General features: G+C 44.1%; 1 protein-coding gene across 1 annotated transcript in view; it reads left to right on the top strand.

The window, feature by feature from the left end:
- The window catches only part of RARRES1 (retinoic acid receptor responder 1), a 47,899-nt gene that overhangs the window by 5,643 nt on the left and 19,276 nt on the right, over positions 1-22,980 (top strand). The window contains 3 exon segments of the mRNA XM_027586835.2: positions 9,682-9,744; positions 12,370-12,553; positions 15,612-15,748. Coding sequence (XP_027442636.2) covers positions 9,682-9,744; positions 12,370-12,553; positions 15,612-15,748 — 384 coding nt within the window.

Below are 22,980 nucleotides of genomic sequence, written 5' to 3'. Positions count from 1 at the left end.
ACACTACTGTCTGCTCAAAAGGACTTTTGTAAATACGTTCATTAAGCCCACCTGGATCATCAGGCTGTCTGCCAATCTCCAGATCCTTAACTTGAGGATCCTCCATCTTCACACTGAGAACATTCCCTTTGCCTTGTTGGGCAACATACTTAACAAACTCCAGGAATTAGGACGTGGGCATCTTCGAAGACTATTAATCGGCCTACCTCACCCAGTTTGTGGGGTAGCTATGGGCTCATGCAAGTACTCCCCACACTGCTGGGCACGTGACTGTGCCCAAGAAATAGCGGCTCTTGCCCACACCTCTTGTTTGCCTGACCTCTGCAGCCTTGGTAATCTCCTCACCGCCAAACACGTCTGCCCCCTTCACACCGTCTCGGTACTTGACTGGGGGCTGCTTTATGCTTGCTCCTCAACAGGACTAGGTCAGTTGCTCTACCGTGGAAGGGCTCAGACCTCTTTGTTCCTCCATTCGTCTGACATCAGGCTCTGTAAGAAACAAATGCTATTTGTTCAATGAACTTAGTAAAGGTAGCTGGAAGGGTGCTGGGACCATGGGGCATCTGGAACACAAGCTGGGCTGGGCCCAGCCCTTCTAGAGGAATGCGGCAGACCCAGCACCTCGTATCCCTCTTAATGACCAGCCTTTTCTACTTAGCCCCACCCTGAGCTAGAGGGGCCTTGGGCCATGTCCACTTTAGCTTCTTTCCAAGGGCCGAGAACTTGGAACTAGAGTTGGCTAAACAGCACTCTTGTGTCTCTGTCCACTGCTACTTAACCTAATAAAGCAGAGTGTCCATGTGCAAAGGTCTCCTTGGGCCCCACGGGATGGGGCCTGATCCGAAGGTCACGGACTTTCGTTCCATAGAGTCTTTGCTTTATCTGTCATTGCCGAAGAGAAGGGAAACGCAGGAAGATGATTCCCCGGTATAATGTAATACACTGAAGCTCTCTGTCCAGAACATAAGAACAGCACAGCAATTTTTATCCACCAACGATTCTTTTACTTCTCTGCCACCGAGCCTGACTCATAAAGCTAACCTTACAAAATGAAGAAGTTTGCTTTTACCGAAATGGCATGACATTTATGTTTTTTTTACCAAATGTGAAGGCTGGAGGGGACATTTAGAAGCTGAGTCTGTCAGGCGAGCGGGGCCCAGTGTGTGTGGGAAGGGAGATTAGAATCACTTGGGAACTCAGTGACAACGGGAGTTGTCCCCACCACCCGTCCCCCTCAGCCTGAAAGCATGAAGTTTAATGTTGTCACCACTAGCCCTAAGGCAACATGAAGGGACTGTGCTGAGCAACCATCCACAAAGAGCAGAAAAGCAAGGACAGCGTTTCCCCAGAGCACAGGGTTTTCTTTCTGTAGATTAGCTTTTGGCAGAGTCACGGCATTTTCATGGCCCCCTGTGGCAGCCGACAGCAGGGCTTCTTGGGGACGCTGTTCCTGCCCTTTCGTCGGCTCCCAGTTTTTGAGTGAGTGTAAAGGGGGTATTAGGTTTCTAAAAATGAAATAAATACCTATTGTCTCTCCCTCATGAAGGTCCTCAGGTTTATTTCCAATATTCACACCGGTATTTCAGTGACTTGACTTTAAACAAACATTGTATTGTATCTAATGTAAATATAGTCCAGACATGTGCTGGAAGAAGAATCTTTGACCCGTTGACATGAAAAGAAACCTTTACGTTTTACAGTAAACAGCTGTTTACTGAAAATAAGCCATGACTTTGTAGAGGTGCTATTAGAATGGGCAGTTTTAACTTCTTTTTTAAATTTAGTTTTAATTTTTGAAAGATTTCATTTATTCATTTATTTTAGAAAGCACATGCATGAGTGGGGGGAGGGGCAGAGGGACAAAGTGAGCAAGCGAGAAAATCCTCACACAGACTCCCCACTGAGCGTAGAGCCTGATGTGGGGCTCCCCATCCCAGGACCCTGAGATCACGACCTGAGCCGAAACCAAGAGTCGGATGCTCAACCGACTGAGCCACCCAGGCGCCCCAGTTTTAACTTCTTGATGCATATATAAATGTCTTTACGTGGCCAAGTAGCTCTCCATGTAATAGGAAGCTAGGAGTGAATTTTCTTCAACATTGTATGTATTTGAACTGTTAAAGTCCAGAGTGCCACCTTCAAATGTTCCTGCTTGCCCAAGAGCCCATGCTGGGTTGCCATGGAGTTTATTGACTGCACTCCCTGAAGCAGGGGCTAGACCTGCCACCTTAACCTCCTGAGGCCCCATGACCTAACTGCCAAAGACACTATATCAACCAAACTTTGAATTACGTTCCTCCATTTCAGTCAGTCCTCATGAAAGCCTTGGGCCCTCAGAATTGTCATGTCCTCAGACTCTCAGTCAGCTGTATGCTAGTGATGGTCACTGGAGCTACTTGTCATTTCTACCCCTCCCTCAGAACTTCAGTGGTTCCACCCAGCACCTCGGGAGAAGGTCTCAAATGGTGGTCCCCAGACCAGCAGCAGAAGAGCCACTTGGAACTCCTTAAAATGCAGATTCCCAGGGCCGGCCCTCAGTTTGCTGACCCCAAACTCTGGAGGGAAGGCCCACCACACTGTGTTTCAGGAGGCCCTCCAGGAGATTCTGTTGCCCCAATCCACCATCTTAACCTTCACTCCAAGTATATCCTTCCACTAACTCGAGGACCTCCCAACCTGGCTGCTCACCTCCTTCCTTGTGCCAGGCACCTCTCCCTTTCTCTCGGCTTTTCTCAGTCCCGGTCCTCCCTGGAGATTTCCTCACCTGCACTGGCTCATGCTCCCCTTTATGCCTCGCCTGAAATAACACATCCGAGGCTCCTTACAAAATCTCAGATCGTCTTCACTTTCATGCTTTTGGGGGTTGTTGTGCCATCAGCCATCAAAGAAGATACACTGAAGTCCTAACCCGTGCACCTGTGATCCTGACCTTGCCCGGAAATAGTCTCTGCAGATGTAATCAGGTTAAGATGAGGCCATACTGGGTTAGCTTGGGCCCTAAATCCAATGACTGATGTCCTTAGAGGAAGACCACATGAGAGAAAAATGCCGCCTAAAGACGGAGCAGAGGTTGAAATGCTGCAGCTGCAAGCCAAGGAAACGTCCAGGACTGCCAGCCATCACCAGAAGGCAGGGAGAGGCAAGGAGGGATTCTACCCAGAGTCGCAAGGGGGCACAGCCCTGATAACACCTTGATTTTGGACTTCTAGCCTTCACACCTGTGAGAGTATCAATTTCTGTTAAGGCACCCGTTTTGTGGTACTTGGTTACAGCTGCCCTAGGAAACTGATACACATGCCTGGCCGGCTCCTTCCAGAAGGTTTGGGTGGTCCTGTCTGCAGGTACCATGGTTATAAGCACCGTCAGTCTCCGCCCCCCCCCCCCCAGCCCCATGCACGCATTCAACAGCTTTCTTTCCACCCTCTCTCAGAGGTTGCTGGCTCTGTCTTACAGCTTCTGTGCCATAGAAGGGCCGAGCAGCCGTCTGAAGCCAGGCTTTATTACTTACTAGCTCTGTGACTTGGAGTGGTTGACTCCACTTCTTCATCCTTAAAATGGGACAATGATAGTATCTACTTCAAACGGCTCTCAGCGGGGATGTGCTAATCCACAGGCACTGTGTAGAACCACAAGAAGCATGTAGCAAGAGCCCATTATATGTATTCTAGCTTTATCATTTGTTCTTTTCCTGTGGTTAAGCAGGACGCTTTATGTACAAGCATTAAATAAATGCTTGATATTGATTTTGCTAAGGATGTGAGGAGCATGTTTCTTACCCTCTCCCCCAAAATCTAATATATTGAGTTCAGTCATCCTTTGTACACTTTCCTTTGAACACTTTCTCAAACAGGACTTTAAAAGCAGCCTGTTTCCCTCCCTACTGCAAGGGAAGCCCCAAATCAAAAGTGCTGCTCATTCCCCTAAGAGCCCGTTCCTTGTGAGGATCGGCGTGTAGAAAGGGCACATGGGAAGGGGCTGCCTTCCCTCGCAGCCAGTGGGAGCAAAACCAAGAAACCTGGAAAACAAAACACACACAGAAGCCAGATTAGAATATAATCTGTATGATTAGTGGTCCCTGATTGTAAAGCATTGTGTTTGAGGCGATAGCCCTAAATCCTCTTTTATACATAATTAAAAAGAAATCTGTAGCAAAGAGATACTAATTCATCCCTTCAGGTTATATAGTCACACGGTCATTTGCTTTGTTTGCAGACTTTTCTTTTATATAAAGCGCCAATATTCTGGAAAGTATTAGAACAGCGTGCGGTACCTCTTGCTGTGTTTTAAGAAACAGATATGAGACTTCCTAATCTGTCTCCCATTTGGACACTTTGGGAGTTGGGGGCGGGGGTGGAAGATGAAAGGGTGTAAGCACCGTGGCCTGCTATTCCAGGAACACTTCTTCCCTCAGGGAAGCCAGAACTGTTGTCACCTTTCCCAGAACTAGAGTAAGCTCTTTCAAAAAATATCTACTTAGTTGTTTTTTTTTTTTTTTTTTTAATAGCTATGAATGGATGGATTAGCTCTGCACCATGCGGCTGTAGCAAACCAAGAGCCAGCACAGACGGAGGGCCACCTGACCTGGAGAGTTTGGCTCCATCCTGGGAGTAGAACTTCTAGATTCGGAACCAGGTCTCATTTGTTTAGCACACTCCTCAAAGCTAATCCCACTAACTGGGAAAAAAAGACCTAAATCTAAGATACGGGGTCAAGACATCCATGCTCAGTTACTTTAGACTTAAGATTTTTAAATGACTTTTTATCTTTTTATTTTTTAAAGATTTTATTTATTTGAGAGAGAGAGAATGAGAGATAGAGAGCACGAGAGGGGCGAGGGTCAGAGGGAGAAGCAGACTCCCCGCCGAGCAGGGAGCCCGATGCCGGACTCGATCCCGGGACTCCAGGATCATGACCTGAGACGAAGGCAGTCGCTCAACCAACTGAGCCACCCAGGCGCCCCGACTTTTTATCTTTTTAAAAGCCTGTTCATGTGGTCTTAGTCCCAGGTGCAAAGCTGAGGGAGGACCATGCCTCATTTCGGGGACCATTTTTGTCTTTGGTCCATGGAGGCTCCTTCTGGAATTTATTCTTTTATCCCCATTCCCATTACCCCCACCCTCTCATGGGCCACCACTCAAAAAAGTCTGATGTGTATTCATCTGTTTGTCAGTATTCTTATAAAAGATACTGTTGGGTTTGTGTGCAAACTTTTATTTAAACAATTTTTTGTAAATCGTTTTATGCTATACATTGTGTCTGTTTCTGTTTTCACTCACAGCCTTAAGGATCTATGTACATTGCTGTATGTCAGCTAGTTTGCTGCCTGTCCCCCCCAAATGGCACTCTGTGGCCGGCACCCCTATTTTACCTGCCCACCCTCCAGGGATGGACACCAGATTGCCTCCAGCTCCCACTACACATGCGGTGCCAGTGAGTCCCCTGGAACCAGCGCCACAGTTTCTCTGGGATATGTACCCGGAGGTGGGTTTGTTAGCTTGCAGGGCATATGTAAGCTTGATGTGACCACGTCAGCCAGGCTGCCCCCGAGCCAGGCTGCACTGGACTACTCTCCATCAGCCCCTAGACCTGGCCCACCGTCGGCCCTAACCACTTTCTAATTTATTGCCAGTCTGATAGTTGTACAGTGATACCTCATGGCTTCTTTAATTTGCATTAGTCAGAGGATTACTCATGAGTTTGAACCGGCCTTTGGAGCTCTCTTAGCATAGTTAGGACACGTGGAGTGCTCAGAACTGTACCCAGCACAGACCCACTAGGGTATCTGTTGTTGTTCTCTAAATAGAAGCATCAATTAAATGATGGTTGGTGTAATAATGTCCTAATATAAAACTTACATTCTAGCGGGTATCTCTGCCCTTGAATTACGTTCAGTGTTACCTTCTGTAGCCCTCCAGCTGTCCACCATATACTTCTCTCCATTTCCACGGCCCTCTGCTCGTCCCCTGCAGTCTCTGTGCCCTGTGCTCGCTCTGGACACCTCCTCACTCCAGCTCCAGCTCTCCACACTCCAGCTAGAGGGATCTTTTAAAAGTCTCTCCTGTCTGTGGCTTCCTACTTCTCTTACGATAAAACCCTTACCACCGCCTGCGAGGCGGCCCCTCCTTATCCTGGCCTGTCTCTCTGCCCTCTGGCCCCACTGGCAGCTCCTCAGGGAACTGCCTCCCCACTGTTCCTTCCCCGTGGAATTATTTGCCTGCACCGCTGTCCCCCCCCGCCCCCCAAGTCAATTCCTTCTTAATCTTCACAGTTCAGTTTAGAGGTCACTTCCCCGGTCCCGAGACTGGATCAGTCCTCCAGTTATCCTTCCCTAGCTCTTCAGTCATCTGTAATCAAATCTTCAGTCCCACAGGGCTCTCTTTGAAGTCCCTCTCCCTGCGGAGGATGCAGGCTACCACTGTCCTGTCGCCCCATGTTCCAGCACCTAGCACAGCGCTCCGAGCTCCACCAGTCCCGCGGGGGCAGGTGTTGAACTGCCGAGGCCTCTTTACTGCAGAACAGTCGTAATCAAAGACAGCCAGAGGGGAAGACAGTCCTGCAACGAGACACTGTCCCGGAGCGGGTGCGGCTCACGGGGCTTATCTCAGGAGGACCCGCAAAGCCGCCTCACAGGAGCTTGCGACTCAGGCAAGGAAGAAGGGAGAGGCCCTTGTGGGAGATAAAAGCTCTGCGTCTCGATAACTGATAAAGCACAACCCAAAACACAAAAATCTTATTTTGGACAAAATGCACATGCTTTTAAGGGTGCCTGATTAAAATAAGGAAATCAAATCAGCAAGGAAAATAACTCTTCAAAAGGCCAGTCTCCATTCTGACTCAGCTCACAGCCTTTGTTAATCGAGTTCTGTTTCTTTCCCTACAAAGAGTACGTACTGATACTTCATTTTGCCTCTGTGTGTTTTCAAATACTATCCTAAGTAGTTTATTTAAAATACACCCAGTTGTATCAAGGATGAGGAAGACTTTTGTGAACCCTTGTCTATGGCAAATAAGCACCACCACCCCCCCAATGTATTATTGATATGAAGGTTGGTGGTCCTCAGGATTCCTTTCTATGTACATACAAGTAGATCTTCCCTGGGGGGTTGCATCCAATTCTGTGGCTTCAACCACTCTACTCCACTGAATCTCCTGTAACATCCAGCTGCCTTCTGGACTACTCTCCCTTGCTCCTGGGCACCAGAGATTGTACCTACCAACTCTGCTTCCCCCTTCTCACCTCACGAATGGTCACACAACCCATCCTGCCCACCCCCCAACTAGCAGCCTGAGCGGGTCCCTGACTCCTGTGTAGGAGGCCTACACTCAGGGGGGGCCTTGAAGTGGATGCAAGCAAAGGTCCTGCATGTAGCAGGTGAGAGGGCCCCAGGGCTGGTACAACAAGTGATTCAAGCCTTAGAACCTACAGGCAAGCAGAGGGGCTGCCTTCTGTCAGTACTAGTTCTTGGTCGGTCCCAGTGTGGTGTGGGAGTCACAGGCAGCAAGCCCACCATTCCTTGTGTTCCTTTGACTCGGGAAGCAAAGACCCCCAAACTTCAGGAGTCTCGGAGACTGAGGCCATGGAGAGCCTTATCCAGTGACTCTGGTGCACATCTCAAACCTGTTAACCACTCATTGGGAGCTTTAGACAGGAGTAAACCAAAGTGAAAGCAAACTTGAGTCCGTGTTGCCCTTCCTCCCTAGCCTGAACTTGGGCCAGACTCTAATTTCCAGCAAGCATAGTTCTTTCTCTCTGTCTGTAGATTTTACTAATGATAAAAATAGTGACCATACATTGAACTTTTACCCTGACCCTGTCTAAGCCCTTTTAATGCCATATCTTATCCTAACACCGTAAGTGTTGTAGTTATGTTTACTGGGGCTTCCCTCCCTCTCTGAGTTCAGGATCAAGTTCCAAGTCCTCTTCATTTAAAAAAAAAAAAAAAAAAAAAGAAGCTTTCCATGACTTTGTGCCATTCTCCCCACACAGCCTTTTCTCCAGCTTCATTGCCTCCCCTGGAATGCCAGCCCCTATACTCTATTCCCACACCCTTGCCCAGCCAGTACCTGCCCCTCAAAGAACTCGTTCAGGTCTCCCTTGCTGTAGCCTCCCTACACTTAGCACCCTGCACACGTGCAGCTTTCGGCCACACTGATGAGCACACTCTGTCTCTAGTGACTTGCCTGTTGCCACAGTAGAAGGGAGTCTCTGCTAAGGCTGGACTGATGTTCTATTTCTCTGTGTCCCATCCCCCCCACCGTGCTTGGCAGGGTAGGTGGCAAACAGTGAATGAGGGAGAAGTCAGACTTGGGCGTGTGACTTCTGTAAATCAAAATCCGTGTTTCAGCTTACACCAGAACTTTTTCAAGATCGAAAATGAGTCCTAAGCAAACTGCCCCTGCGGTGTGCTCTGGGTGCTCCCCGCCCCTCAGCCCCTCCCCCTCCCCCCTCACAGTGACATCTCTACATTCACATGTTTAAATATTTGCATAAATAATTGCCAGAGAATCCTAGCCCTCCATTCTCCAGCTTTCCACAATTGTTTAAGAATCTAAAATAGGAATAGATAGTATCTGGCCTATTTAAAATAACTATCCTGTGGGGCGCCTGGGTGGCTCAGTCGTTAAGCGTCTGCCCTCGGCTCAGGTCATGATCCCAGGGTCCTGGGATCGAGCCCCGCATCGGGCTCCCTGCTCAGCGGGAAGCCTGCTTCTCCCTCTCCCACTCCCCCTGCTCGTGTTCCCTCTCTCGCTGTGTCTCTCTCTCTGTCAAAATAAATAAGTAAAATCTTTTTAAAAAAATAACTATCTTGTTTGGTTGTTGGGTTCCTGGGCTAAGATTTAAAGAAAATCGATGTTTCCAACTTGATGGCAAATAGCATGAAGTTCTTCTAAACAGTTGAAATGGCCTCAGCGTTATGGCTTTGTCAGGTCTAAAACAATGCATTGGAATCGATGACAAGTTTAAAAGGCTACACGTGCATTTCCAGAGTTTAGAAGTACACCCGCTGGTGAAGCTGCCAGGGAGGGAGAGGCCACACATCTGAGGCTCTTCCGTGTCGGTACTCCCTTCTGTCCTAGACCTCCGGCCTCAGCGCCAGGTCCCCTCTGCCCCAGGGTCTGGGGGTGGCTGCTTCCCTACTGTGTGTTGGAGCAGAGGCGTCCTCCTCAGGGTGTTCTCCTTGGCCACCTTAGTGAAAGTAGCCACTAATGCCCATCCCCCCTTCTGCATTTACCACCATCTGAAAACCCATTATCTATAATGGGGTATGCCATTGCTGCCGTCTTCCCTGTTGACCATGACCGTGAGCAGCATGAGGGCTCTCCTGGGCCAGCGCCCTCCCAGGTGCATGGATGCACAGGTGCCTGGGGCGGGGCAGGGAGAGGCGCTCCCTCCCAGCCTGGCCTGCATGTTCCTGCTCTCACAAAGCCAACTGGCCCCCTCGATACAACCATTTCCCTTTCTGAACTCCCCTTTGTGAGTACGTGTCCCACTAGCAAGCAGAATATCATGATCAGACCAAAATTTGAGATCTTTTCTCCTTGCAAAAAATGACTGATTTCATTCCGGTATAAATGCTACAGCTACCATTTGCATGCCATGCTATCCCATGAGAGTGATTCTTCAATAGGAAGATGTTAACAGAGCTTCTACTAGGCTAAGATTCTGTTTCTATGTTTCAGGTTAATCCAAAGAAGGAATGTCAAGTTGACCTGGTGTTTACCACAGATCACTATAACCCAGAGGTAAGCTGCTGCCATTGGTGAAGTATCCAAATTAGCAGCTCATGTGGGTTTATTTTTTTTTTTAAAGTGAAAATCTGAATATATAGTGACCTGGAGGTTAGCCTCTGGTTTGGTTTTTTTTATGCTTTTGAACATACGGATGCCTGGGTGGCTCAGTCGGTTGGGCAGCTGCCTTCGGCCCAGGTCATGATCCCAGGGTCCTGGGATCAAGTCCCACATTGGGCTCCTTGCTTAGCGGGGAGCCTGCTTCTCCCTCTCTCTCCTTCTGCTTGTGCTCTCTCTGTCAAATAAATAAAATCTTAAAAAAAAAAAAAAAGAATTGAAGAACAGAACTAACAGGAACCCACGATGGAACTCCTTCAACTTCATGGCCTTATGCAGGGTTGCATTTAAAACAGTCCCCAGAGCCACCATCCCCTCCTTCCTTTGCCCCTGGGAGGGAATTTCACAGTGCCTTTGGTACCCCTTCTAGCACCTCTGAATGCTTAGAATGACTCACTCCCAAATGTCAACCCGTTCCTCTTCCTGTCAGCTGTTGACATTTCTCGTTAGCAGGCTGGCATCCCATGAGGCCGATTCCAGGAGCTCCCATACAAAAGTATTCTGTAAAACACAGAGCAGTACCAATGTATGCCACAGGCATTATTAATGCCTCTACGATCCTGACCAAGCCAGGTCATGGTTGCCAAGTTTCCTTTACCCATTCTTAGGAAGAGAGTAAACAGAAGACTCATACACAAATTAGAGCCAGATGAACTGCCATGTGCTGGGCTGAGTTGGGAGTCAGTAGCTGGAACTTAGATGGAGACCAGCCCAGATGCTCTTTGTGTGGTGCGTGAGTCAAAGCGGGCAGCATCACATTCAAGTATCTCGGGGGGCAGAGCTTCCGAGGGAAAGGCATGACCCCCAGCCCCCAGCCCAGAGGGAGGCTTCTGGAAGAATGCTTACCAGTACACAGAAACAAGTGCTAACAAGATAACGGTGTATTCTGACTTTGCTACTTCACCTAAGGATTAAACCTTTTCTTAAAGCATAAGGAAGACCCCTTTGATTTCTAGTGTTACAAACTGAAAGTGTTAGATTAAAGCTAAAGGGGAAACAATTACTAGATTATTTTGACTAACAGTGTTTCTGTGAAGAGCACAACTAGCTAGTTGAAATGTTCCATTTCAGAGGATGAGGAGGGTGCTTCGCTTTGATTCTGTGGAGCTGTTTTGGGGTGGGGTGGGGGCAAAAAGAAAGCAAAAGGGGACAATACCCACTTCCTTTTCTCTTTCCTGGAAATGGCTTAGACATCAAAGGAAATTGTGTGCCAGGTCTCTATTCTGCCTTTGATAAGCCTCTTCTGGGATGCCCCCTTCACGTTCTGTGTTGCGGCTAATGATTAGGATTTTAATGCACTACTGAAACTTCCTCTCATTCGAAGTAGCACTCACAGGAGGAAGAGCCTCCCATTGGAAAGCATACTTCAGTTTTTTGAGTTAGTGCTAGACATGGACTTATGAAGCAGATCCAACTTTAATTAAAATTTGTTTCCTTGTGGGCTTTTTTGTTTAATGTTTCTTTTTGGTTGTTGTCATCCAGTTTCAATGACTGTAAAAGTGAAAAGAACTGAACTGCTCAATCAACCACTTGGTAACAGGAGTTCTTAACTAGGGGCCCATGGATGGGTTTGGGTGGGGCCATGACAAAGGCCCATGAACTTCCGCCAATTCTAGGCTCAGTGGTGAGGGTCTGAGCATACGTGCACTTTTCTGGGAATAGATTCTGGCCTTTTTGTTGTTGTTGTTGAGGTAAGGAATTTGTGACCTATGAGGATGGAGAAGCCTATGGTTGAGTCATGCATTTAATGTTTACTTGAAGCATCCAGCTGTCTACCTCCAGGTGTCTCTGGATTGGAAGAAAAGTGAGGGTGATCCCAGAATACTCAGTATGTCTGCATTTAAATACAAATGCAAACAAACATCCCTTGGACTGGTCTATTTTGGGTGACATCTGCCTCCATTCCTTCCAGATTAGATCTTGGAGTAGAGAGATGGAGTTAGTATAGGGCTAGGGCTTTGGCATCAGACAGACGTGAGCTCAATTCCTGGCTTAGCATTTACTAGCTGTGAGACCTTGGAGTAAGTTCCTCCTTAGACTTCAGTATCTTAATCTGTAAAGTTGGTATGAGAGAACTGAATTCATAAGGCAGTATGAGGATGTCAGCTTTGTTAAGGGGAACCAGCTTCATCTTTTGGTTCAAGTTAGCAGGTTTGAGGTCCAGCTAAGCATTATGTTGGTCCACAGCAGAGAGTAAAGTACCTACTGTCCTTGAGGTTTGAACCAAGCAGTACTCAACAGACATCAACAATCTTATCTTTCTTTCGAATATGCCCAGCATTACTGTATAAGGGCATCGTCAGAAAGCAGGAGTTTAAATGACAGCAAATAGTGAAGGACTTTTGTATTCAGCTGTGAGCACAAAAATCACTTTCCATAAAGCCAAGACCACTTGCATCTATATTGATGCCAATGTGTCCTGCCACATATGAGGAACTTCTCAACCCTGTGTGTACCTCTGTATTGGGGTCAGTGGGGAGTGATAAGTAGCCATTCTGTTTAATTCCAAAATCTTTATTTCAGGCTGGTGAGGAACGTTTGGGGAAATGTTCTGCTCGAGTGTTTTTCAGGAATCAGAAACCCAGACCGACCATTAATGTAACTTGTACACGGCTCATCGAGAAGAACAAAAGACAACAAGAGGATTACCTGCTTTACACGCACATGAAGCAACTTAAAACCCCGTTGGATGTAGTCAGCATACCTGGTACGAACTAGTGTCTGGAATTTCTGTATTAGGAAATGTATGTAATGACTGAATCTTAAATAGAATTATCATTTACATTTTTATCCCCAAAGTGGCACTTTAATTCATCTACAGAATGTGGTACACCTCATTATTCAAACAGAACTCAGAAGTCTCATTTTCCTGTTCTTCATCTCCAGGACAGTATGGTAACTCCATCAAGAGCTCTCTGTGCCCTTCTAATCTCCCCACTTCCCATCCCAGGCAAGGGTCAGGGCAAGAGCTCAACTTTCAAAGAAGAGGTAGGGTTGCCACAGGATCAGAACGTGGTGGGGTGGGGTGGGGTGGGGGGCAGTTTTCTGGGCTGAGTCCAGAAGCCTGAGGCGACATTTCTAAAGATTTGTGGTGTTGGCCTTGGAAATTTATGTGATGAGACACCATCGCCAGACCCCCACGGGGCCCACTGCAGACTTGGGTGCAGGGCTGGGCGAGCCAGCCTCGGGGCCTTGCTGGGAGGCTGCCGCGGAATCAAGTTTGTCTCATTTAGGTCGAGCTAATGGGCAGTGGTGCCGTCTTTAATAAGAAATGAGCCCTGCGCTCCGAAGTGACTCAGCTGAAGTGAAGCAGGGCTCATTTTTTCTGATGCTCAGTACTATTCAGTGCGTGTGTGGGCAGAGTTGAGACTCAGCACTTACTGGCAAATCCAATTTGCAAAACCACAAAAGTCATCTCTGGACTTGTGCTTGGATATTAAGCTTGACATCTGACCGCTGTAGCACTCGACATCCCACACTCTCTCCTGCTCCCTCCTTTGCGAGGGACATTTGCTAGTGACTATAACGGACCCATGTCCACATGGCAGGACCTGTGGTCTCCACTCCTGAGTGCATCTGTGCCCCCTCCATTTGTCGAGACTAAGTAGTCTTAAAAACCTGCAGGCAGAATACTGCTCCTTGCCTTTCTAAAATTTAGAAGCTTGGATGTTTCTCATAGTAACTCTCTGACGACTCAGCTTAAATCCTGTTCCAAAGAATTATGAGGGACATTCAAAATCTTACGTTGTAGTAGAACTTGCTTATATTTAATACTGTCTGAAATAAATGGGATAATGACTGATGCTTACAACCTACAGTTATTTAGGAATTTTCCCCCCTTTTGCATTAGGTGGGGAAATAAGATTTTATATATTCTCCTTAAAACACAAATTTTAGAAATTGTATAAGACCTTTTCTTTGAATATTTGCTATAGGATCACTAGACTTTGGACAGTTTTTAGTAGTGAAGGTAAACTGCCTTATGTTCAGTTAATAAGTCCTCCATGCCCACAAGGATCATTCTGTAACAATCTAACTTAGTGTGGCATGAAGTTCCAAAAACTTCTTTAATTAGAGGACACCTTTTTATTAACAGTTTACAACTTCTGTTGTCACTTTAAGTTCAGTGGTGGCATATAATGGTACTATTTATAGCCTATCTGTGTACACAAAATTATTAAAACTGGAAAGGTTTGGTTTTAGACAAAAGTGAGTCAGAACTGTGGAGCTGTCCTTGGATTGGCCAGTTCGGATCTCAGCAGCCTCAGTTCAGTATGTAGTCAATCCGGGGCTCTGGGCTCTGTAGGGCAGCATTCTCTACAACTGATAGGTGAGACCATTTAATCCGTTTCAGGATATCCTTGCTCCGCACTGTTTTTCCCCTAAAAAAGTGATCCTCTGGTTTTTATGATGAGTACAATTTTCACTTTTCTAATGAATTTACAAGCTTCCTTTAGATGAGCCCACGTACACTACAGAGAACAAGACTGAAGACCTGGGAAGAGCCGGCCCAGGTCCGGCCACCTGAGTGATTCTCTAGCGGTGCTGTCCACATTTTTAGGTTCAGCTGTCCCGTTATTCCCAGCATTTCGTGTAATGAACTTGCCTGCTAGCGGTGGGCTTTGGTGAGCTCACAGTGGCATGTCAGGTGAAGCCTGTGATGGTAGCTGGATGAAGGAAGCTCTCACTCTCTCTCACTCCCACCCCCACATACACCACAGGAGTCCGAGGCTCAGCTCAAACCTCCTCTCTGTGAAGCTTTCCGCAGACTTCTCCAGCCCAAAGAAACCTCTCCCTTCCCTGTGCTCTGTCAGCATTTTGGTCCTCCTCCTCTTGAGGAAGGTATCAGCTGTGTTTCTGCAGTGTCAACAAGTGGAGGGTAGGGACCCATCTTCGGGGCTCTCGCAGCATCTTGAATCGACCATCATTATAAGCCAGCCAAGTCAAGTTCCACCAGGACAGAGAAGAATCTGTGCTAAAGATTATTTTTCCAAGAAGGATTAGTTTCCTAATAAGTTTGTTCCTGTTCCTCACATATTATACTGTTATTGAGCCTTTATTTAAACTAAGAATATCTCCACCAAATTGCATAAAATGATGGTCCATGAACAGTTATCTCATAAATTAATTATGTGCTAAAATTTGAGTTCCTAAAAGTCACAAAAGGTAATTTCTTATCATTGTATCCCTACCTCTAGCAGTGTCTGATATGAAGTAGGTTTTTATGAATGTATGCTGAAATAAAAAGTTCCAAAAACAATACCACAGAAAAAACTCACTTGATTTCTTCATGTGTTCAAAATCAGTAACAGAGATACTGCCAATTCATTGATTAGCTTTAAAGCCAATGATCAGAGAAGGACAGACATTTGGCAGTTGGTAAAGACCATTCGTTGCAAGGACTGCAGACCCGGACCGGAAGGTAATGTGGAGAAGAGAATTGATAGACTTTTCAATCTAATTTAAAAATGCTTCTCAACTAACAAGACTTTAGATTAACTTTGAGTATCATAGCTGTTACTTTGCATTAATATGGTACAGCAAAGAGCCCTTAATTTTTTTATAGTACCTTTACTCAGCAGCACATGTTGAAGCACATAAATCTGCATATGATGCAGAAACAGATAAGAACAAATCGTGTCCAGCACAAGGTCTTGCTGTAAGAGAGGACTGATGTGGCTGAGCTTACATTCCTGAAACATACGAAATTGTGTCTCCAAAATGCCATAAGGAAAATGTCCTTTTTTTTTTTTTCTTCCTCTCAGACAGTCATGGACACATTGATTCCTCTCTGAGACCCATTTGGGATTTGGCTTTTCTTGGCAGCTCTTACGTGATGTGGGAAAAGACAACCCAGTTTTTACACTACTACATGGCACAGATCAGCAGCGTTAACCAATGGGTAAGAGAAAATCCCCAAAATTAATTTATGTCATAAGAGATACAACCAATGCAGTGTTCTAAGACTAAATTAATGTGAATTTCTTAGTTTTATGGAAACAGTTTTACTTGCATTTCATTCATTCAGTACGTATGTCCATGCCTGCAACGGACCAGGTATAGTTTTAGAGACTGTGGACATAGCAGTGAACAAAAAACACAGTGTAGCTGCCCTCATTGAAATTAATTCTGGTGAGAGAAGATAAAGACAGTGAACTAATAAACAGTTAATATGTATCAAATGGTGGTAGTAAGTGCTATGGAAAAAATCAGGGGGAAGGGAATGCAAGGGATTGATAGAATTGCTACTTATATTTTCTCAGGTAAGGCCCCTCTAATTTGACCAGGGGTGACAGTGGAGCAGAGACCTAGGGGAAGTGAGCGAGCCCCGCCTCCATAAGGGAAGACGATTTCAGGCAAAAGGAACTGAGGACAGCAGTGTGGCTGATGGGTTGGAGAAACAGTAGTGGGGCTATAGGGCTACTGTGACTGGAAGAGTCAGCAAGGGGAGTGCACCAGAAGGTGAAATCGAATGGAGAGGACCAGTTCCTGTAAGGCCTCACAGGCCAGTAGAAGAACCTTGTCTTTTACTCTTTAGAGGGTTTTTAGCACGGGAGTGACATGATCTGACTTACAATACCATCATCCTGGCTGCTGTGTTGAGAACAGACCAGAGAGAGACAACAGTGGAAGCAGGGAGACCAGGGAAGTGTTGCAATAAATCTAGACAAGGCCTGGGGGTGCCTGGGACCGGTGGTAGAGGTGGAGGTGGTAAGAAGTGTTTGCAGTCTTCATATAGTTTGAAGTCAGACCAACACTGTTTGTTGGTGGGTTGGATGCAGATCAGTCCAAGAAGGAGAAAAGTCAGGGATGAATCTTAGGATTCTGACCTGAGTAACTGGAAGGATAGAGTTTTCATTTACTGATTGGGGAAGACTCCAGGGGGAACAGATTTGGGAAGACGTGAGCTTGATTTGGGGCAGACTAAATTCTACTAAATTACCAGGTAGATGGTATTTAAAGCCCCAAGAGTGGATGACATCACAGAGAATGTGTAGATAGAGAAAAGAAGTTCTGTATGGAGTCCTGCAACACTTGTAACTTCAGAGGTTGCAGATATGAGAAAAGAAGGTATTTCAAGGATGAAGCTTGACTGTATCCGGTGCTGCCAGAGAATCATGTACGAAGAGGCCTGAGATTGAGCATTTGGCTTAGGATGGTTGGAAGTCATTGGAGAGCTTGTCCAGAGCTGTCTCACTGGTACAGTGCAGGCAAAAACCTGAGTGAAGTATGTTGGGAAAGACCGGGAGAAGGGAAGTGGACACTCCATCTCTTTCAAGGAATTGAGCTATAAAGGGGAGTACAAGAAAGCAAGGGGCTGTAGCTGCAGGATGGGTGAGCACAGGGTTGAAAGAGAGTTGGTTTTCTGTTGTATTTTTAGGTTGGAAGGTTTAACAGCATATTTATGTGTTGATGAGAAAAATCCAGTAGAGAGGGGCAAAGGAGGACTTGTAGGAAAGCAAAGGAAGAACTGCTGGAGCTCATATCTTTGAGTAGGCAAGAGGATAGGATCCGTCCAGGAGATGCTCTTAGACAGGAACATGGAGAGTTCATCTGGATGGCGGGGCAGTGGCCCAGATGCCAACAGGAGGCATGCAAGTTCTCACTGCTTCTGTGTTCTCAGTGAGGAATAAGACCAAGTCATCACGTGGGAGCAAGGTTAAGAGCAGAGGTGTTGGAAGTGTGGGGGGTGCATGGGCTTGGCATTGTGCAGCCCTGCAGCCTCCCGGAGGGAGCTGTGCTCGTGTATATAGAGGAGGACCAGTCATGCTAAGCTGTCTGGGTGTGGGTGGAGTAGGCAGAGAGGTGGACGTAGCCCAAGTTGGGGTTCTTGTCAGGAAAGTGTTATGTAGAGAGAGAGGGGCATTTCCACAGGAAACAAAGTCAATTGCTCTAAGAGAACCTTAAGTACAAATTTCTAAAATCTGTTTTCTTCATGGATGGGTGAAACAGTGGATTCACCTGTGGATGGATCATTAGTGAATATCTTCTGAGTACAAAGATTTGCCCATCATCAAGTAATCACTTTTTAAAAAAAAATTTTATTCTTTAAGTATAATGGATAGTCAATGTTATATTTCAGACGCACAGCATAGTGCTTGGACACTTCTGTACATTAGCCAGTGCTCACTACAAACTGTTGTTACCACCCATCACTGTGCAACATGCATGCGGTATTATTGGCTATGTGCCGTGGGCTGTACGTTCATCTCCGTGGTTTATTTATATTATAACTGGACGTTTGTACCTCTTAACTGGCTTCACCTAACTCACCCATTTCCCCTATTCCCCCCTCTGATAAACATCAGCCATCTGGACTTATGAGTCTGTTTTGTTTGTTTGTTTTGTTTTTTTGTTCTATATATAAGTGAAATCACATGTGTCTTTCTCTGCCTGGCTTATCTCATTTACTATAGCACCCTCTAGGTCCATCCACGTTGTTGTGAATGGCAAGATCTTCTTCTTTTTTATAGCTGAGTAATATTCCATTTCAATCCATACCATATATTCCTTATCCATTCATCTAGCGATGGACACTTAGATTGCTTCCATATCTTGGTTAATTGTAAATGATGCTGCAGTGAACAAAAGGTGTGTATATCTTTTCCACTTAGTGTTTTCCTTTTCTCTGGGTAAATACCAAATAATGAGATTACTGGATTGTGTGGTATTTCTATTTTGAATTTTTTGAAGAACCTCTATACTGTTTTCCACAGTGGTAGCACCAATTGACATTCCCCCACCAGCAGTGTGTGAGGGGTCCCTTTTCTCCACATCCTTGCCAGCCCCTGTTATTTCCTGTCTTTTTGATTTTAGTCATTCTGACTGCTGTAAGGTGATATTTCATTGTGATTTTGATTTACACTTCCCTGATGATTAGTGATGTTGAGTGTCTGTTGGCCATCTGTTATGTCTTCTTTGAAAAATTTCTATTCAGGCCCAATTTTAACCAGATTGTGTGTGTGTGTGTGTGTGTGTGTGTGTTGAGTTGAATGAATCCTTTATATATTTTGGATATTAACCTCTTATTGAGAAATTATTTTTAAATATCTTCTCCTATTCATAGGTTGACTTTTTGTCTTGTTGGTATTTTCCTTTGCTGTGTAAAACCTTTTTATATTGGTGTAGTCCCAATAGTTTGTTTTTGCTTTTGTTTCCCTTGCCTCAGGAGACATATCCATAAATATGTTGCTAAAAGCAGTGTGCAGAACATACTGCCCATGTTTTTTTAGAAGTTTTATGGTTTCAGGTCTCACATTTAGGTCTTTAATCTATTTTGAGTTTATTTTTGTGTGTGGTGTATGAAAGTGGTCCAGGTTCTTGTATGTAGCTGTCCAGTTTTCCCAACACCATTTGTTGAAGAAACTGCCTTTTCCCCATTGTATATTCTTGACTGCTTTGTCATAGATTAATTGACCATATAGGCATGGGTTTATTTCTGGGCTCTCTATTTTGTTCCATTCTCTATGTGTCTGTATTTCTGTGCCAGTACCATACTGTTCTGATTACTACAGCTTTGTAGTATATCTTGAGATCTGGAATTGTGATACTTCAGTTTTGTTTTTCTTTGTCAAGATTGCTTTGGCTATTTGAAGTCTTTTGCGGTTCCATAGAAATTTAGGATTATTTGTTCTAGTTCTGTGAAAAAGTCTGTTGGTATTTTGATAGAGATTATATTAAATCTGCAGATTGCTTTGGGCAGTAGGGACATTTTTTTTTTTAGTTTTTTTATTGTTATGTTAATCACCATACATTACATCATTAGTTTTTGATGTAGTGTTCCATGATTCATTGTTTGTACATAACACCCAGTGCTCCACGCAGAATGTGCCCTCTTTAATACCCATCACCAGGCTAACCCATCCCCCCACCTCCTCCCCTCTAGAACCCTCAGTTTGTTTTTCAGAGTCCATCGTCTCTCATGGTTCGTCTCCCCCTCCGATTTACCCCCCTTCATTCTTCCCCTCCTGCTATCTTCTTCTTTTTTTTTCTTAACATATATTGCATTATTTGTTTCAGAGGTACAGATCTGTGATTCAACAGTCTCGCAAAATTCACAGCGCTCACCATAGCACATACCCTCCCCAATGTCTATCACCCAGCCACCCCATCCCTCCCACCCCCCACCACTCCAGCAGCCCTCAGTTTGTTTCCTGAGATTAAGAATTCCTCATATCAGTGAGGTCATATGATACATGTCTTGCTCTGATTGACTTATTTCACTCAGCATAACACCCTCCAGTTCCCTCCACGTCGTTGCAAATGGCAAGATCTCATTCCTTTTGATGGCTGCATAATATTCCATTGTGTATATATACCGCATCTTCTTTATCCATTCGTCTGTCGATGGATATCTTGGCTCTTTCCACAGTTTGTCTATTGTGGACATTGCTGCTATACACATTGGGGTGCACGTACCCCTTCGGATCCCTACATTTGTATCTTTGTGGTAAATACCCAGTAGTGCAATTGCTGGATCCTATGATAGCTCTATTTTCAACTTTTTGAGGAACCTCCATCCTGTTTTCCAGAGTGGTTTACCAGCTTGCATTCCCACCAACAGTGTAGGAGGGTTCCCCTTTCTCCACATCCCCGCCAACATCTGTCGTTCCCTGACTTGTTAATTTTAGCCATTCTGACTGGTGTGAGGTGGTATCTCATTGAGGTTTTGATTTGGATTTCCCTGATGCTGAGCGATGTTGAGCACTTTTTCATGTGTCTGTTGGCCGTTTGGATGTCTTTGGAAAAATGTCTGTTCCTGTCTTCTGCCCATTTCTTGATTGGATCATTTGTTCTTTGGGTGTTGACTTTGATAAGTTCTTTATAGATTTTGGATACTAGCCCTTTATCTGATATGTCATTTGCAAATATTTTCTCCCATTCTGTCGGTTAGGTCTTTCACATCCTTGGTTAAATATATTCCTAGGTATTTTATTCTTTTTGGTACAATTGTTAATGGGATTGTTTTTTAGATTTCTCTTTCTGCTACTCCATTATAAGTGTATAGAAATGCAACAGATTTCTATCAATTTTGTATCCTAGAAATTTACTGAATTCATTTATTCTAGTCATTTTTTGGTGGAATCTTTAGGGTTTTCTATATGTAGTATCATGTCATATGCAAATAATGAAAGTTTCACTTCTTCCTTACCAATTTGGATGATTTTATTTCTTGTCTGATTGCTAACAATAAAGCTTCCAGTACTATGTTGAATAAAAGTGGTGAGAGTGGACATCCTTGTCTTTCTCTTGATCTTACAGAAAATATTTCAGTTTTTCACCATTGAGTATGATGTTAGCTGTGGATTTTTTTAAGGGATGTTTCCTCTGAACCCACTTTGTTGAGAGTTTTTATCGTGAATGGATGTTGTATTTTGTAGGATGCTTTTTCTACATCTACAGAGATGATCATATGGTTTTTATCCTTTCGCTTGTTGATATGATGTATCACGTTGATTGATTTGCAAATGTTGAACCACTGTTGCATCCCTGGAATAAATCTCACTTGATTATGTTGAATGATCCTTTTAATATATAGTTGATACCAGTTTGCTAATATTTTGTTAACTATTTTTGCATGTATATTCACTAGAAATATTGGCCTGTGGTTTTCTTTTTTTGTACATTCTTTATCTGGTTTTGGCATCAGGGTAATGCTGGACTGGTTCTGACTTTTGTAGGGAGCTTTTATTACTACTGATTCAGTTTTATTACTAGTAATTGGTCTGTTCAAATTTTCTCTTTCTTCCTGGTTCAGTTTTGGAGGATTGTATGTTTCTAAAAATTTATCCATTTTTTCTAGGTTGTCTAATATTTGGCACATACTTTTTCGTAATATTCTCTTCTACTTCTTTGTGTTTTTGTGGTGTCAGTAGTGTTTCTGCTTCATTTCTGGTTTTATTTATTTATTTATGACAGCAATAATTTACATTTTTATTATTCTTTTGTTTATTTGAGTCCTCCTTTTTATTGATAACTTTATCTAAAGAGTTACAAATTTTGTTTATCTTTTGAAAGAACCAGCCCTTGGTTTCGTTGGGCTTTTTTATTGTTTCTTTAGTCTCTATTTCATTTCCTTCTGCTCTAATCTTTATTATTTCTTCTATTAGCTTTGGCTTTGTTTGTTCTTTTTCTTTTTTTTTTAATTTTTTGAAGATTTTATTTATTTATTTGACAGAGAGAGATAGCGAACACAAGCAGGAGGAGTGGGAGAGGGAGAAACAGGCTTCCTGATGAGCAGGGAGCCCGATGTGGGGCTCAATTCCAGGACCCTGGGATCATGACCTGAACTGAAGGCTGATGCTTAATGACTGAGCCACCTAGGCGCCCCTGTTTGTTCTTTTTCTAGCTCCTGTAGGGGTAAGCTTGTTGTTTATGATTTTTCTTATATATTTTATCATTGTTTTAAAAATTATTTTCCATATGAATTTCCTTTTTTTATCAAAAAGGATGGTCTGTTATTTTATTGACAGTAGGAAATTGAGTCATAAAACTTAACAAAACTTTTTAAAGAATGTGTGACATTCCCTTGTACAGTTATTTTGTTATTTCCTTTATGCCATTTAATAACAACACTAAGCAAACATCTTTATTAACCCCCAAAATAAATCATTTCTTTCAGGAGAAGTTATTCAAGAGATACCAATTGAATTTATCTCAGATATCTGTTTATGCAGGTATTCTTTGTAGTTAGCTTACTCTGAAAGCTCTTTGTATTTTTTAAATTATAATTTTAGTATAGTTAACAGTGTTATATGAGTTTCAGGTATAAAGTGTAGTGATTCAACAATTCTATACATTACTCAGTGCTTATCATGATAAGTATACTCTTAATCCCCATCACGTATTTCACCCACCCCCACCCACCTCCCCTCTGGTAACCATGACTTTGTTCTCTAGAGTTAAGAGTCTTATTTTGGGTCTATTTTGCATCTATTTTATTTTTTGTTCTTTTGCTTTGTCTTAAATTCTACAAATGAGTGAAATTATATGGTATTTGTCTTTCCCCGATTGACTTATTTCACTTAGCATTATACCCTCTAGGTCTATCCATGTTGTTACAAATGGCAAGATTTCATTCCTTTTTTATGGCTGAATAATATTCCACTGTGTATATATACCATTCATCTATCG

The sequence above is a fragment of the Zalophus californianus genome, chromosome 1 (genome assembly GCF_009762305.2).
Source record: "Zalophus californianus isolate mZalCal1 chromosome 1, mZalCal1.pri.v2, whole genome shotgun sequence".
In the NCBI taxonomy this organism is placed as follows: Eukaryota; Metazoa; Chordata; class Mammalia; order Carnivora; family Otariidae; genus Zalophus; species Zalophus californianus.
Note: the sequence above shows the minus strand (reverse complement) of the source record. Positions and strands in the feature narration are given on the sequence as shown.